This window comes from Lithobates pipiens, unplaced genomic scaffold, assembly GCF_037356315.1.
Source record: "Lithobates pipiens isolate NorthernLeopardFrog02 unplaced genomic scaffold, aLitPip1_a1.2 Scaffold_1, whole genome shotgun sequence".
NCBI lineage: Eukaryota > Metazoa > Chordata > Amphibia > Anura > Ranidae > Lithobates > Lithobates pipiens.
This window is the reverse complement of record NW_027507685.1, coordinates 24,078,199-24,096,523: the sequence shown is the minus strand read 5'-3', so window position 1 is coordinate 24,096,523 and position 18,325 is coordinate 24,078,199. Positions and strand designations below refer to the sequence as shown.

Below are 18,325 nucleotides of genomic sequence, written 5' to 3'. Positions count from 1 at the left end.
TGCTCAGTGACTTTATAGCTTTAGAAAAACTCATACTGGAAGACATTAATGGATGGATTCAAGTCTGGAGAAAACAGAAGTTGGTCCCTGGTGGGTCCATTATATAATATTGATTTACAATTCAATTGGTTTATTCATTACAAATAGTAGTGGTACTATTACATTGTACTTGTTTATATATATGCACACACACACAGCATATTATAAATGTATATAACATTTTTTGCACAAACTTTATATTACAATACACTGTATAATACAACAGACAAGGGCCTGTCATACAGATGAATCAGGCATCTTCATACTTTTGCACTACAGTGCAGTACATAGGGGTATTTTAATTTTATTCTGTCAAGAACATGCTATATGTATGTAGAGAAATGCAGCATAGCTCATATTGACATGCATTTACAATGCCTGTCATTGCACAAAAACCATTTGCAGAAAAATGCCTATAAGAAGCATCAAAAAGTTTAAAATTGCATGCATTCTCTGTAATCTGACTTTGAGCTGCAGATTAAAGAAAGTGATTTTATTTTCCAGGGGTGAAATATTTTTCTAGCTTTAAGAAGAATAGCCTTCCTTTGTAAAGCACCGCACATCATCGTTGTTCTTTTTAGTAAAAAGCAGGTCAATGGTTCCTGGTAAAGTAGAACATTTTATGCTGGGCTATACAAATGGCAGTTTTTACACTGCCTTTTATAGTCTGCAAGTGTCAGCTGCAGCCTTTCCTAACGAATGCCTTTTATCTTTGCAGGGCCCCACCTATAATTGGCTACTTACCCTTCGAAGTGCTGGGAACATCAGGTTATGATTACTATCATGCAGATGACCTGGAGCTGCTAGCGAGGTGCCATGTTCACTGTGAGTTACGTTCCCCTTACTCGTGGTATAAAACATTGATCTGCTTTTAATGTGTATACATTGAAGAGCCTTGGCTCGTTTCACAGCAGAGATAAACATGAAGGTCGTTTTTATTCCTGTAACGTGGATCTGCTTTATATTTGCTTTCTAAAAAAAAAAAGGTGTTACAGTTTACTACCACACTGAACCAAATGCATGAAAGCCCCGTTTAGCTACTGTTCGTTTACCACTGCTTTTATGGTGACTGGGATTCAAAAAAGGATCAAGAAAAGCAAAACACTTACCAGCCAGTGACCACTATCGCTTGGGACAAGGGAATTGTTGCCTACCACAGCTTGGGAGGATAAGGGGGATTCTTAGTAGTGCTATTGACCACTAATGCTTGGGGGGGGGGGGGGGTGCTGGTTCTTAGTGTAAATAACCTCCAGTGTTTTGGGGATAGGGGAGATTCTAATTGGCACTGACAGCAGATGCTTCGGGGAATGGGATTTGTTTCATCCACTTATCAAGGTGTCCATACACCTATAGATTATCTGCAGATTTTTCTATGGTTAGATAGAAAAAGTGCAACAGATTTCTCCATGTATGCTAAACCGTGTGGATGGAGGAATCTCCCACTGGGCCAAGTTTCAGTATCTTGCTAGTCGGCCCCACTGGCTCTCAACCCAAACAATGCCTGCACCCAACCAGAATGTTCAGGTATTGTGAGAGCCAGCGGGGCTGACTAGCAAGATATGGCAGCTTGGGCCAGATTTTCTGATCACAAGATCCAATCGTACATTTTCCGTCGGAAAGTCCGACCGTGTGTACAGGGCATTACTGTGGGCGTCCGGCTGTGGCTTCACAGCACAAGCTGTGGTGTGATTGGATTTGCAATCTTCTGGAACCTGTGACGTGTCCCAGAGGATTGCAGGGGGGGGAGAGATGATCTTCCTCATGGGAGCTGGGTGCCTGTAAAAACAGGGTACCTGCCCCCCCCCCCCCAAAAAAAATGACATGCCAAATGGTCACCATCACTTAAAGAGGAAGTTAAATTTTTGGGTGGAACACCGCTTTAGGTATAGCTCACATTACTGTGAGAAAACACGCTACTCTTTAGCGGGTGCGCAGGGATGTCATTCATTCTTATTGGTGCCGACACACATCGTCAAACAAGGCGCTTTTTTAAAAGAAGTGTTGTGGACTTCTTTTCGTGTGTGTGTGTGGTTCAGCTCATTGAAATAGGCTGCCTACACACAGGACTCAATAATGTGAATCTAGCCTTATGCTGGCCTTACACTATACGAAAAATCGTCCACTATTCGGCCATTAGACCGTTCGTTCGTTCGTTTTTTCAGCTAGTTAATGGTCACAAAATTGATCGTTTTGGATGCTTTTGAGCCGAAAAAACGAAGGACAAGTTTGGAAATTTTCTACAGAACCATAAATTGAAAGGTTAATTTGTTTACCGTCCAAACTGTCTGCACTAGGTATATGTAAAAAAAAAACGAACATAAAATAAATTTTATGTCCACTGAATGATTTATTGGTCATTACATCGCTTGCGCTCGGGGCTGAATGTTTGTTTTTCAAAATTGGGTTCGCCCGATTTTTTTCGTATACTGTATGGCCAGCATTAGCCTTTGTGGGATGAGGTCAAAAATGTCTTCCCACACAGTTCCTTTAGTGTTTATTGGAAAAGAGGGGCAGAGAATGGGATAAGAAAATGTATCTTGCCTCATCTACTAATAGTTTGGGCCATTTTACCAAAAGCAACCGCACGGGTTGCTGAGGCCTTGTGACTGCTGGTTTAGGCATATACTGTCAGACATAAAATATACTGTAGTTAATTTTGCCCAATTTCCCCTCTAAAGGCCCACCATACACATGATCAGACTTTTTGACAACAAACATGCAAATTTAGCTTTTTTGGAGCAACATCTGACCGCGTGTAAGCTCCATCGGACAAACTTTTTCGGTTTTCATCTGACTTTTGTTGGCTGTGCGAACGGACAAACTTTCTGGCAACAAAAGTCCAATGGTGCAAAGTCTGATCGTGTGTACAGAAAACCATCGGACTTTTGTACAAACAGGCATGCTCAGAACTAATGCAAAAGATCAGACAACAATACAGAAGTTGACCAAAGGTGGCGGTAAAGAACAGAAAAAACACATGATTTGGTGAAAGTTGGCTGAAAAAGTCCTGCCGTGTGTATGCAATACAAGTTCTCGGCCGACGCCCTTTGTACAAAAATCCAAGGGAAAGTTTGTACAAAGTCCTATCGTGTGTATGAGGCTTTAGATATTCTCCACCTTGTTTGCCCCAGACCCTCCTATATGCCTCCTGGATAAACCTACACACCCCTTCTTAAACATGCTCAAAAGTTATTGAATCGCATTCTTACTGTGGCCTGCTTATCAGTTTCAGCACCTTGAATGACCCATGCTCCCAAAAAAAAAATGTTAGTCTTACAGCCAGTTACAATTATTACATGTATTACGTTAATACAATTTTAGTTTCCCTGGAATCTGTATGTACCTACTATCGGCCCCCCTGAGAGTCTTGTTGGTTTAGCCTGTACTACTGCTCCACTCTAGGGCCCTACTCTTTGACAAGAGACTTGGACCCCTTTCACACTGAGGTGCTATACCGCTAAAAACAGCACCTGCAAACCCCCTCTCCTGTCACTCCAAAGTGAACCCCCGAGGGCTTTCACACTGGAGCGGTGCGCTGACAGGACGTCAAAAAGTTCTGCAAGCAGCTTCTTTGAGGCACTTTAGGCCATTAAATCAATTGGCAGCGGCGCTTTTAACCCTTTTTTGGCCTCTAGCATGGGTTAAAAGTGCCCCGCTAGCGACCAAAAAGTGCAGATAAAATGACTGTAAAGTGCCACTTTACCGCCGACGCCCGGGTGAGTGTGAAAGGGCTCTTAGGGCTCTTGCACACAGGACGTTTTTACAGCTGCTGTTAGGGGCTTTGATTTATTTTTTTTACTGCCTCCAAAAGCCCCTCTGTTAGCCTATGTGTGCACATATAAACTGTCAGAGGTGTTTGGAGGCATAAGGGTTTAGGGGCAATAGAAAAAAACAGCCTGTGCCTCCAGGAGCAGTAAAACCAAGCTGTAAAAACAAAAAAAATGTCAAGCTGCATTTGATGGTTTTTAGCCATTTTTTTTTACATTATAGGGAATATTTTTAATGAAGAAAACGCCAAAAAACACGGGAAAATGCACAATAATGCTATTGTAAAAATGCGGCTAAACCCAAAAAAAGGGGCGTTTTTAGCGCTGGTGTTTTTTTAAAACTTCCTGTGTGCATGAGCCACTAAAGTAGAACTATAGGCAAAACTTTTTTTTTTTTTTTTTTTTTTTTTTTCATTTAGGATAGAGTAAGGAAGGGTTACAACCCCTGTAAGGTTTATTTTTGCCATCTTCGTCACATTGCGGAGATTTACTTTCACTTCCTGTCACATAGCCAAGCAAGGAAATCCCAGCAAATTAAGGGAATTCCTTAGGGACCCCCAGGTCACCAGAACTGGTGTCCCTATTAGAAGATTTCTCCTCTATTACTTTTCTGGGGACAACCCAATATATGGGATTTTCTTTTACTTTAAATGGTAAACAGGTCAAATGGAGAAGCTGAATCTGCCTAATGGGGACACAGACGGCAATAAAAACTAACAGGTGTTCTAATCCATCTCCACTCCATCCGAAACTAAAAAAAAAAAAAAGTTTTGCCTTTTAGTTATACTTTAATGTTGAAGGTTGAGACTTTCTTAAAAGCACAATAGTTCAAACTGAATAGAACTAGGTGACCAAAGTTTCCATTGGTCCAATTTTTTTTTTTTACTGTTCCACTCCCCATCACTCTGAATTAGTTTTTTTATGAATTCATATTTTTTTTTTTTTCCTGAATTATAAGTGGTCACTAGAAGTTTCCCTATGATTATAATGGGCCAGATCCTAGGAGTCCTTGCCCATAAAATCTTTCATCTGCATTATATTCCACTATTAGCAGCCTATATCTCAATCTTGTTTAATATATTTTGGTTCTGTCCTCGTAAATATCTAACAGTAGTCATTTTCTTTTCTTTTCTGGAAATCCAGTGATGCAATATGGAAAAGGAACATCCTGTTACTACAGGTTTTTAACCAAAGGACAGCAATGGATCTGGCTGCAGACACGCTACTACATCACTTACCATCAGTGGAATTCCAAGCCGGAGTTCATTGTCTGCACTCACACTGTTGTTAGGTAAGCAATGATTATTATATTCTAAGTTTGGCGGAGTTGTAAATATCAGTTTAGCAGTGTCTTTGTGCGCCAAAGCAAAATACAGCAAATTGTCAAAATCCTGTCGCTGTTTGGCACTGTGCTATTCTTATCATTGAGTTCAGGTTTAATGTGACTTTTTTTTTTTTTTTTTTTGGGAGGGATGTGATAAAGCTTCAGGCTGGATTCACATATGAGCCGCATGCGGCTCACAGCACGGCTCCGGCGCATGCTGGTTCACCGCTTCAAGTCAGATTTCAGCCCAAAGTTTGGGCTAAAATTAAACTTTACAGATTTCTGTTGAGACTACTGCTTTGAGTTTCATCCAAGCCTTTATAAATTCACACATTTTAAATGTTACGGTCAATAATAAAACCTTAAAAAAATGTTTAAGAACATCTGCTGTGGTGATTTACAAATTTTTCTGTTTTACAACTGAATTCCTATATGCGGCTTTAGCAATACGTGTGCAGCTCAGATAATGTTTGCAGTAATGGCGCCCTCTTCTGGCTTCAGTTCAGATCACATATTTGTGACATATTGTTTCTGCTGTATTGAGCAATGTTGGTGTATTACAGGGATATGCAATTAGCGGACCTCCAGCTGTTGCAAAACTACAAGTCCCATAATGCCTCTGCCTCTGGGTGTCATGCTTGTGGCTGTCAGTCTTGCTAAGCCTCATGGTACTTGTAGTTCTACAACAGCTGGAGGTCCGCTAATTGCATATCCCTGGTGTATTAGAATGAATGTGTCCTAAGAAAGAAATATGGGGTCTGTAAATGCTGAAACTCCTTCTGAAAATGCTAGGTGCCTGGCTGGCTGACACAGTGACCTAAATATTATTACTGACCTGGAACTTTCCTACAAACTCATAACTCCCAACTTTCTGAAATGATAGAGAGGCATTTTTTGCACACAGTATATGCTTTAGGTAAAGGACATGTCCCTTCCACTGCCCTGGTTACCTGCAACATAGAGATCTAATTCCCTGTACACACGGTCAGACATTCCAATGACTATATATATATATATATCTCTATATATATATATCTCTATATATATCTCTATATATATCTCTATATATATATATATAGGAAGGCCAGTATGGTGGCCTGAATTTATGGGAGGAGCCCGGAGGGTATTTAACCAGCCCGCTCGCCTGTGGTCTTTGTCGGTTTCCGGTGCGCGGCACTACGTCACTAGGCCGACGGCTCGTGTTTCGTTTCCATGCGGACAAAACGTCTCTCTCGTGGTTTTCTTTCCCGTTCGTTTTGTACAACATCGCCGGCTCTGTACAACGTCGCCAGCTCGACTGCCGCAGGTAAGGGTCTCGATTGACCTTCCTGTACTATTTTTAGTGTCGTTAAAACCTGAAATATCGAATCGTTCGTTATGATACCGGTTGTTATCACTCAATATGCTCCAAGTTCGCAGCGCCCTTCATTTCACGGGCGTCATTTCGGTAGATATTGCTGGTAGGAAAAAAAAAAAAAAAACTGCACTGTTTTAGTACTTGTTATATAGTCTCGTTACCGTGTTCCACAGTCAAAAACGTTGCCAGTCGTGTCCCACGGCACAGCGACTCGTACCTCTGCCATAGCTGGCTCACGTAGGTCATTTCATCATTTCACTCATTTCTGTCACGCACGGCGCTCCGATTCGAAACCAGTCGCATCCGCTAAATGCGCCGTTTCGTTCTGGTGTGCCCCTACTTGCTCGGCCTCATTTCGGTACATGCTCCAGAGCCCGCTCGTTGTTAAAACGACCCGGGTCTCTGTCATGGGAGTCATTTCACCTCACCTATTACGTTCGAATCGAAACCAGTCGCTTTTCTCAAAACGCGCAGGTTCGATCGACGTGTCCCAGTTGCGTTGGCCTCATTTCGGTACATGCTCTAGAGCCCGTTCGTTGACGGTCGCAGGTTGCGTCCTCTCCGATTCGTAGCTCTATCATGGGAAACATTTCATTGTCACATAGTACGTTCAGTTCGAATCCGGTCGCATCCCCGTGCATCGATTCGTCCGGACGGCCCCAGGTTTTTTTTTTCGCCCTCATTTCAGTACATGCTCCAGAGTCCCGTTCGTTGTCAGTCGCAATCGCGGCACGACCGGTTCGGGCCTCTCTCATGGCAAACTTTTGTCACTCATTTCACTGTCACCTACCGCGCTCCGATTCGAATCTAGTCGCATCTATGATGCACCGATTCGTTCCGATGTGCCCCAGTTGTTACGGCCTCATTTCAGTACATGCTCCAGAGTCATAATTCATTGTTGGTTGCAGGTTTCGGTTCTCTGATTCATGTCTCTGTCATGGGAAATCGGTTCACTGTCACGTATCACGCTTCCGATACGAATCCAGTCGCATCGTGCGCTAATTCGTCTCGGCGCGTCCCAGGTATTTCAGCCACATTTCAGTACATGCTCCAGAGCGTACACGGTCAACGGTCAGTCGCAATAGCGGCATGATCGATTCGTGCCTCTGTCATGGCAATCAAAATAATTTCGCCGCCACGTACCGCACTCTGTTTCGAATCCGGTTGCATACGTTATGCACCGATTCGTTACGGTGTGCCCCAGTGCTTTAACCTAATTTCAGTGCATACTCCAGGGTCCGGTTCCTCATCAGTCGCAGTCGCGGCACGATCGACTCATGCCTCTGTCATAACACATATTTCATTAATTTGACCGTCATACCGTGCCCCGATTCGAGTCAGTCGCATCCGTGAGGCACCGATTTGTTCCGGTGTGCTCCAATTGTTTTGTTCCGAATTGGCTCGGTCGCATTTCGTTACATGCTCCACAGTTCATCTCATCACTTTTCGTCTGAAACGTCGGTTATCGCAATCAGCCTATGTCACAGCAAACATTTCACTCATTCACTGCGCACTCTTGTCACTTGAGTCTAATCCACTCATACCAACAATACATTGGTTCGCACCCGTCATGTTAGCATAGGTATCGTTCGCATGTTGCCTGTCATTCCTCCAAGTTCGACACTCACTATAGATCGATCCTTCGTGCTTCGAATTTCAGCCAAGGGTCTCGATTCGTTCGTTAAAACCTTCACCTCACTACTACTCCCCCTGATAGTCGCACAATCCTATGCATCTTGGTTTCCTTTCATACATCTTACGATCGGTTCCTATCAGGATTGTTACATATAGATACAAAGATTCGTGTCAGTTTCATTTTCATACACGCTACAACCCGTTTCAATTCCAGTCGCCCCAGTGGCAAATTGATTCGCACCGGGTTCATCCCGTACTCTCCACAGTCTCTTATATATTAGATTAAATTCATACACTCTAAAACGGATTTTGTCAGATTAATTTCATGCGATCGGCTCATATAAGATTCGGTTTGTTCGACCGATTCATATCGGATTCATTCCATACACATCCAAGAAACAACTTCTTGCAAATCACTGCTAGCATGCACCCAAGCATACGCTCCCTGCAATCATTGCAAACATGTTCCAGGCGCAGATTTCTTGTAGTCGTTGCAAGCGCGCGTTCAAGCATGGACGTCTTGCAATCGTTGCAAACACGCATCCAAGCATAGACTTCGTGCAATCGTTGCAAGCACGCATCCAAGCATAGACTTCTTGCAATCGTTGCAAGCACGCATCCAAGCATAGACTTCTTGCAATCGTTGCAAGCACGCATCCAAGCATAGACTTCTTGCAATCGTTGCAAGCACGCATCCAAACATAGACTTCTTGCAATCGTTGCAAGCACGCATCCAAACATAGACTTCTTGCAATCGTTGCAAGCACGCATCCAAGCATAGACTTCTTGCAATCGTTGCAAGCACGCATCCAAGCATAGACTTCTTGCAATCGTTGCAAGCACGCATCCAAGCATAGACTTCTTGCAATCGTTGCAAGCATGCATCCAAGTATAGACTTCTTGCAATCATTGCAAGCACGCATCCTAGCATAGACTTCTTGCAATCGTTGCAAACACGCATTCGAGCATAGACTTCTTGCAATCGTTGCAAGCACGCATTCAAGCATGGACCTCTTGCAATCATTGCAAACACTCATTCAAGCATAGAACTCTTGCAATCATTGCAAGCAGATGTCCAGGCACAAGCTTATTGCAATCATTGCTAGCAGGCAGTTCTGACTAGCTCAATAGATTGCTTTAGGAAAGCCTGGATACTTTCCTAAATGTACATTATATAACGGGGTACTTATGTTTATAGGTAAAGTTGATCCAGGGAAAAATCCGATTGCCTCTCGAGGGATCAGGAAGGAATTTTTTCCCCTGCTGTAGCAAATTGGACTATGCTCTGCTGGGGTTTTTTGCCTTCCTCTGGATCAGCTGTGGGTGTAGAATTGGGTATGTTGGGTTGTGCGATACTTTGTTTATTTGATTTGTGGTTGGACTGGATGGACTTCTGTCTTTTTCAACCTGGCTACCCATGTATCCTACCATAACTCCTTACAATCGTTGCAGGCACGCATCCTGGCATAACTCCTTACAATCGTTGCAGGCTCACATCCTGGCATAACTCTTTGCAATCGCTGCAAGCACCTATCCTGGCATGACTCCTTACAACTATGGCAAGCACGCATCCTGGGGAACTCCTTGCAGTCGTTGCAGGCACGCATCCTAGCATAACATCTTGCAATCGTTGCAAGCACGCATCTTGGCATTACATCTTGCAATCGTTGCAAGCACGCATCCAAACACACGTTCAAGCACAACTCCTGCAGTCTTCGCAAAGCACATGCGGTAACACGAATTTCTCAGAGTCACTACGAACACATCTCCAGTGACAAACTCCCGTGTCATTGTCGCAAGCACATGTTTAAACACAACTTTTGCAATCGTGCCAAGGCTCGCGACTTAGCATAACTTCTTGCAATCATTCTTTTGCTAGCACATTCTCAGTGGCCCACAAACTGGCTACACGTTGTTTTCAGCAGCACTTAATTGGCCACTTGTCTTCTGTGGCTTTTCTTACAAGCCATTCACCGTTCCCTGTCTGTCATCTCTCCCTTAGGACAGTTGAGTTCAACTTCCGTCCTGCACCGGGATCGTGTTGACACACGCAACTGGCTTCTTCTTGTTACACAGTCAGGCTATACCTAGCCAGCGTTCAGCATTTCTTATCATTACAGGACTCGGAGAGCCATCTGTCTTTACGGCCCATACAGTAAGATCCCCACTACGAGGCATCTAGAGGCATCAGCCCATAGCCAACGGCATACACTCGCCCATCACATCTGTCATCTTTAGGGACACATAAAATCCTCGCACATTCCCCAGTCTGGTCGTCCAAGCGGCCATCTACCGGGCCCTTTGTGGTTTTCACGGCCTACCCAGTTTATCGTTAGTAGCACTGACAGCCAAGTCCTACACAGACACCACCTGACGAATGGTCAAAATCTACAATACGGACCATCCCCCAGGGTCAATCTTTATGTCACGCCTCCTGGTCTCCCTCTCATGGACGCAGGACCCCGCTTAGATCCTTAATTTAGATGCCGTAGCATTAGCAGTCCTATCTATGTCGGAAGGTTCCTTACTGCATGGATTGGTATAGCGATGTGTATACCATCTACGATGCCCTGTCACCCCTGGTAGTGACGGATGCCGCAGCCTCCACAGGCTTCGCTGCAATTTTTGGCCACCACTGGCTTACAGAACCATGGCATCAGGGATACTCCTAAACCCCGGATTTACCTGAACTTCCTCCCTCTTCAAGCTATACCCGGTCATGACAGCCTCTCGACTCTGGGGTCATGTCAAGACAGGACAGGCCATGGCGTTCATCACCGACAACTGGGCCGAGGTTGATCTTGTTGATGAAGCTAGGTCAGGACCGCTCTCGGTTAGGTCCTTCTACGCAGCCTACACCTCGACCCCGGTCCATAACGTGGTCACTCTTTAGTATTTGAGCACCCTTGGCAGCATGTTGGCCTGGGTCCCAAATCACGTCATTGAGAGACTAAGCAGTTGGAAACCTGCCTACCTCGCCCAGTACATCCCCAATCCTCGTGCGGAAGTGGCACAAGCATTCACCAAACTCGCTCATCTAATTTAGCTAAAACTAATAAAACTACACCCCTACCTGAATGTTTTTGCCCCCTTATTTTGGTATACCGACCATCAGACCAGGGCACACTTCAGGTCCATTTCATGTTGTTAATCCTATGGTAAAGTATATTGGTTCATATCCGTATCGGCCATAGGGCTTCGACTATATGTATATATGTGTGTATGTATGTATATATATATATATATATATATATATATATATATATATATAATAAATAAAAAAAAATTTATTTTATTTTTTTACGGATGTTGGCCAAAACTTGTCTTGCATACACACGGTCACACAAAGTTGTTGGATAATTTGATCATTCAGAACAAGGTGACGTAAACCACGTATGACGGGACTATAAAGAGGCCAGTAGCCAATAGCTTTCGTCCCGTGATTTATTCTGAGCATGCGTGGCACTTTGTCCATCGGAATTGTCTACACACAATCAGAATTTAAACAATTGGATTTTGTTGACGGAAAATTTTAGATTCAGCTCTCAAACTTTGTGTGTCGGAAATTCAGACGGAAAAAGTCCGATGGAACCCACACACAATTGGATTTTCCGACAACACGATCCAACCGCACATTTTCCATCGGAAAGTCCGACCATGTGTACCGGGCATAATATGTAGAAAATGATTGGCTAAAGCACACACGTGCTTGACCTCCTATTTTAATACTTTGTTATTTTGAAAAGCCAAATATGAAAAAATAAACAATCTAATATAATAAAACAGCAATATAGGGAGGTTGGCTAAAACACTTCTAGTAAAACAGTACATTTTGTATAGAGATGTACACACCAGACCAAAAAGGGGGACACCAGAGGCTGCACAAGGGGCAGAGGGATTTGGTCTCAAAAGAAGGAAAGTCTTCCAAATGACAGGCAGTTGGGAGCTATGTATACTTGTTCCAAGTATTAAAGCCATATGATCATCACATCAGCCATGCATCTAACAGGTTCAGAAGGAATGGTCAGCAAGGCCATTTCAGTGTTCATCTCATGGCAAGATTCCTTTACTCATAACATATTGGACTATTTCCTGGGGGTTATTTACGAAAGGCAAATCCACTTTGCACTACAAGTCCAAAGTGCACTTGGAAGTGCAGTCGCTGTAAATCTAATGGGGTAGATCTGAAATGAGGGGAAGCTCTGCTGATTTTATCATCCAATCATGTGCAAGCTAAAAGCTTGCATGTCCCCCTCAGATCTACAGCGACTGCACTTTCAAGTGCAATTTCAAGTGCACTTTGCACTTGTAGTGCAAAGTGGATTTGCCTTTCTTAAATAACCCCCCCCCCCCCTTTGTCTGCATGATTCATTTATCACTAACATTTCAGTAATACGTTTAGTTGTTGTGTTTTAGCTTTAAAGGTTTATGTGTTTGATCATATGTGAAAGAACAGGTTTTTACTCTAGGACAGTGATGGCGAACCTTGGCACCCCAGATGTTTTGGAACTACATTTCCCATGATGCTCCACTACACTACAGAGTGCATGAGCATCATGGGAAATGTAGTTCCAAAACCATCTGGGGTGCCAAGGTTCGCCATCACTGCTCTAGGACTTTGACCCATGATAACATACAATACAAATCCAATGCTAGCCAGCAAACGGGGAGTAATTACAACCTGTTTTTAACATTTATTGAAAGCAGAGAACTCATTTACATGCATTTGCAAGTGGAAGACATGTACAAATGTTTCCAAATGTATGCAAATGAGGCCTCTGATTTTATAAAAAAGTTTAGAAATGGGTATAAATCCTTTGCTGGCTAGTGGGGTTAAGTACTGGGACATTTTTGTAGTGAGCGTTGCTGTAAATAGCTGCTCACACCTGCATCATCCGTTGCTAATGGTAAATTGATTGGGAATTCCTGCATGTCCATTGCAGCAGAAAGCAGTCAAATAAAAATCTATTTTGTTGAATCCAAATAGCATGCATACAGATGTGTTTTTTAGCACCTGTCCTTTTCCATGTCAGGAGTATTTGTGTGCTGGATGCAGACTGCTATGGCTTCTTGTACTTAATTAAATATTTTTTTTTTATTTTTTTTTATTTTATTTTTTTTGTATATGGCTGGTGCATGGTAACTAAATTGAGTCACTATGTTGTCTTTTTGTGACAGAAAATAACATAAAACGCTGTTAGAAAATAACATAACTACATAAAGTAAACACATCTAGTATATAATCTATATTAAATGGGACTTCTATAAATGGGTCATGTTATTTGCAGTATATACTGTAAACCTAGATGTATTACTGTGCCCAGTGCATTTTATAACAGAGTGAATCATTGAGTTCCGCCTGCCGTTACCTATAATCATAATAAATTTTTGCTGGAAACTACTATATGCGTTTATAAAATTGAAGGTGTATTTCAAAGAACTGGGCAGCTTGTACATTTCTCTGGACCACACAGTAATACGTGGTCCTGTCCTTGAGACAGTTCTATGTGCAACACTACCTGCTGGTAAAATCAGCATTGAAGTCCTCTAGGCACACATGGCGACACTCTGAGAGTACAATTTTACTATACTTGAAACGGCCATGTCAACAACTTTAAAAAAATGCAAGTACAAGCACAGAAAAATCAAGTTATTTATTTATTTTTATTTTTTTTAAATGCTTACTCTGTGTTTTATTTTTTTTATATTTATTATTTTTTTTTTTTCACTTGCAACGAGCCTTTTAACTTTCTAGAAAATGTGACTACTCCCATGCACGTCATAGCCCTCTCCTTCCCTGGGAGCACCTAATTACTCTCTGTTGACCCAACTGCTTCAACCCTCTCCTCAATCTCCATACGTTACTTTTTATTAGTAGCCAGGGAGAAGTGAAGAGGAATACTTTTGGAGTGTCACAGTAATTTTGAGACTAGGGTCTGACACTAGGGTTTGGCACTAGAGTCTGGTTCACACCTATGCTCCCTTTTTTATTTTTTTTTATTTTTTTTGTGTGTTTTCAGTTTTTTCTGAAATACCCTACAGCCCACTTTAACATGGTTTCTATTGATATAGTTCACATCTGTGCATTTTATAGGAAGGACCGGGGACTTGGTTTTTGGTTCCATAGACTTCAATGGAACAAAAACATGTATTGAACAATGCAAAATTCACCTGGAATATGCAAACTGCAACCTGCATAGTTGTGAACCAGGCCTTCGCCTGCTAGGACTGCTGGCTCTACATCTAAAATGGTACCATCCAACTGCAATTTCAGAGTTTTTGCCTGTATACACAAGGGAGGTTTTAACAACAGGTAAATAACATGACAAAAATATGCTAAATGCCTATATAATCTTATGGGAAGATTTTTGTTGAACAGGGTCTTTTTTTTAAAAAAAGATGATCTTTCACCAGGACGGTCCATTCAGGTCCGCCTGTCAGTTTTTTTTTTTTTTTTTTTTTTTTGCCGGACCTGAACAGATGCTCCATAGACCTCAATGGAGCGACGGATGTCAGCGGTGACACGTCCGCTGACATCCGACCCGCTCCGATCCGAAAAAGTGTGATGGAGGGAAAACCCTATTTTTTTTCCATCCGCCTGTGATTCAGATGAAAACTGGCTCTACGGTCCGTTCTCATCCGATTTTTATTTATTTCCATAGGGGAGAGCGGGGATTGACGGAGCGATTCCCCCGCTGAGCGGAGCCCGTACACGTCCGTGTGAAAGGGCCCTAAATATAAACAATAGAGATAAGGTTTGACAGTTGGGGTGCAGGAAAAGGGGCCTTCACTGTGTACCTCGACATAGGTTTCCAGCACAATGGGCAGCTGCATGGATTATACACAATATGAACCCTTATGTTACTAAAGGCAAAAGTGAACTTTAAATATAATAAATCTGTAAACACAAAAAACGACTTTGTGACAATTTCTTTGCTATGGGTGAGCAATTGAGCTGTCCTAAACACTGAACCCTTGACAGCAACACATCCGTCTCCACACCCTGCCCGGCATCATCTTGGATAACTCAAAAGCAAAGCTCTGAATGTTTGTATTTTATCATAAGATCTGGGTTTTTTCCTGGTTCAGTCTCACTTAGCGCTAACATGCTGAGGAGAAGTAGAAACGCACAAATTAACATTCCCGACAGAAGCATAAGAATACTCTAGAAGTATAATTTTATAGTATAATGTGGATTTTGTGTGTGACCATTTTAGATTAACAAAAAGTGTGCTTACTAGAGTTTTTTTCTGGATGTATGTTGGCCATCTTAACTCCTTCTTTTTTTTTTTTTTTTTTTTTTTTTTTATACTTTCCTATGTATATGTGATGATATGTTTTTATCATTTATCAGTTATGCTGAAGTTCGAGCAGAGAGGAGGAGAGACCTTGGGCTTCAGGAGTCCGCTTTAGAACTGGCAGACCAATCAGCAAAGGTACACTGCATCATCATATGAAAATTAAAACTTTTATGGGGCACAGGATTAGTATTTTTGGAACAATCTGCCATATTTCTGCCTTCTATATACAAACCTTGGTAATTAAATATACAAGTCATCTTAGGTATAGTTAATCCTTTTGTTAACTACTAAGCAGATCATTTGGGGATTTCAACACTGTGGCAGCCCGTCCATTAGGGGCACCCGAGCACGGCCCCCCTCTCTCCTTGCCACCCCCTATATGCAGTGGATCCTCCTCCAAGGCCAATCGGGAAGCAGCAATGAAACTGGTTTCCCGATTGGCCAAAATGTCAGGTGATCCTATTGGACACCAAGCGCCAGGAGGAGCAGAGAGGAGACGCACCGCGGAAGGAGCAGCTTTCCCCAAGCCCGCCACGCTTAAGGACAGGGCTGGATGCTAGCCGCATCAACTCCAACTGCTGGTCACACCACACTTATCCAGGGTAAAAACAGTGGGGGGTTTGCTGGGGGTGTTAGTGCCGTGCCACTGGGAGGGGCAGTTGTGCTAGTTTTGTACCACTGGCACCCCCCCCCCCCCCCTAAATAAAACTCCACCAGCCACCACTACTGTTATCATTTTAGTCAGCTGTGCGGATCATGGTATATGGTAAGTGAGTATGCACACAAGGGGTAGGGTTAGAATTAGAGTTGGATTTCAGGTGGGGATTTGAGCATGGTTATTTGAGGGTTGGAGTTCCGTGGAGAGTTTGGGTCAGGGAATTACAGGGAGGGTTTGAATAAGGGTTAGAGTGGGCTAGTAGTAGAGTTCCCTGGTGAATTTGTGTTATGCCGTGTACACACAGTCAGACTTTCCGGCAGAAAAAGTCAGACAGAATCTTTTCATCGAATATTCCAATCGTGTGTATGCCTCATCTGACTTTTTTTTTTGGTTGTTTTTTTTTTTTTTTTTTTTTTTTATTCTGATAGACCTAGAAATAGAACATGTTTTAAATCTTTCCGATGGAATCAATTCCTATCAGGAAAACCATTCGTTTGTATGCTGTTCCGACAGACCAAAAATTACGCAAGGGCAGCTATTGGCTACTGGCTATTGAACTTCCTTTTTCTAGTCCCGTCATACGTGCTGTATGTCACCGCATTCTAGACGATCAGATTTTGGTGTGATCGTGTGTAGGCAAGACAGTTTCAGCGGAAAAACACACTGTTTATTCTGACGGAAAAACCGGTCGTGTGTGTATGCGGCATTAGGCTTACAAGGAGTGTTTGAGTAAGGCCGCGTACACACGGGCGGACTGTATGGCCTACTTAGTCTGTCGAAACACATTTCAGCGGACAGTCCGCTCGTGTGTGGGCTTCAGCGGACTTTTTCAGCGTGCAGTCTGGCGTACTAAGTATTTCGGATTTTTCGAAATTCTGTCCGTCATACTTTGGTTTCAGCGGACAATCCGCTCGTGAGTAGGCTAGTTCGACGGACTAAGAATGGCGCATGCTCAGAAAGGATTTACACGGCGGAAGGGTGCATTGCTGTGTATTGGACTTCCTATTTCTAGTCCCGTCGTACGTGCTGTACACGTCATCGCGCAAGCTTTCGACGGACTGTTTGTGCATCCGTGTGTGGTCAAGTCCGTTCATTCAAAAGTATGACGGACTGTCCGTCGGATTGTATGACGGACTAAGTAGGCCATACAGTCCGCCCGTGTGTACGCGGCCTTATGGTTGCGTAGAGGATTTGTGTTTGGGTTACATGAAGGGTTACCTTTTTAGTGAAGAGAATACTGATGTAGAAGAACATTGTATGCAACAAGGAGTTAGGTTTGAATAAGCGTTTTAGTATTAGGGTTGATGCTACGGAGGCTATGGAGGCTTTGGGTTACAGTGTTAGTATTATATAGAGGGTTTCTGTTAGGGTTACAGAGAGAGGTTTTGGTTACATGGAGGGTTAGTGTTACAAACCAGGTTAGGGTTACAGGGAGGGTTTAGGATATGTTTTATATAGAGGGTTTGGGTGAGGATTAATGTTAAGGTTACATAGAAGCTTTGTGTTTGGGTTACAGGGCAGATGACTGTGAGTGTTAGGCATTGCTCACTGACACTAAAACTATATGTGCCAGTCTTCTAGCACTTAAAGCTACAGTAATGTTCTGAAATGCATTAGCCTGGCTAATATTAACCACATCTCAGTGCTGTCATTTCTAGCAGCTTATGTGCCTAGAAAATCGTAACCTTATTTTTGTACTTGGAAATGGATCCTTTTTTTTTTTGTATAGTGATATATATTGTAAAGTAGTGAGTGTACAGCTTGTATAACAGTGTATATTTGCTGTCCCCTCAAAATAACTCAACACACAGCCATTAATGTCTAAACTGCTGGCAACAAAAGTGAGTACACTCCTAAGTGAAAATGTCCAAATGGGGCCCAATTAGCCATTTTCCCTCCCCAGTGTCGTGTGACTCATTAGTGTTACAAGGTCTCAGGTATGAATGGGGAACAGGTGTTAAATTTGGTGTTATTGCTCTCACTCTCTCATACTGGTCACTGGAAGTTCAGCATGGCACATTATGGCAAAGAACTCTCTGAGGACCTGAAAAAAAAAACTGTTGCTCTACATAAAGATGGCCTAGGCCAGTGATGGCTAACCTTGGCACCCCAGATGTTTTGGAACTACATTTCCCATGATGCTCAGCTACACTGCAGAGTGGATGAGCATCATGGTAAATGTAGTTCCAAAACATCTGGGGTGCCGAGGTTTGCCATCACTGGCCTAGGCTATAAGAAGATTGC

General features: G+C 42.8%; 1 protein-coding gene across 1 annotated transcript in view; it reads left to right on the top strand.

Annotated features, from left to right (window-relative positions):
- Positions 1–18,325, top strand: part of PASD1 (PAS domain containing repressor 1) — a 139,425-nt gene that overhangs the window by 96,935 nt on the left and 24,165 nt on the right. The window contains exons 11-13 of the mRNA XM_077485657.1: positions 758–864; positions 4,950–5,097; positions 15,477–15,558. Of these exons, the coding sequence (XP_077341783.1) occupies positions 758–864; positions 4,950–5,097; positions 15,477–15,558 (337 nt within the window). The remainder of the gene's footprint in view (positions 1–757; positions 865–4,949; positions 5,098–15,476; positions 15,559–18,325) is intronic.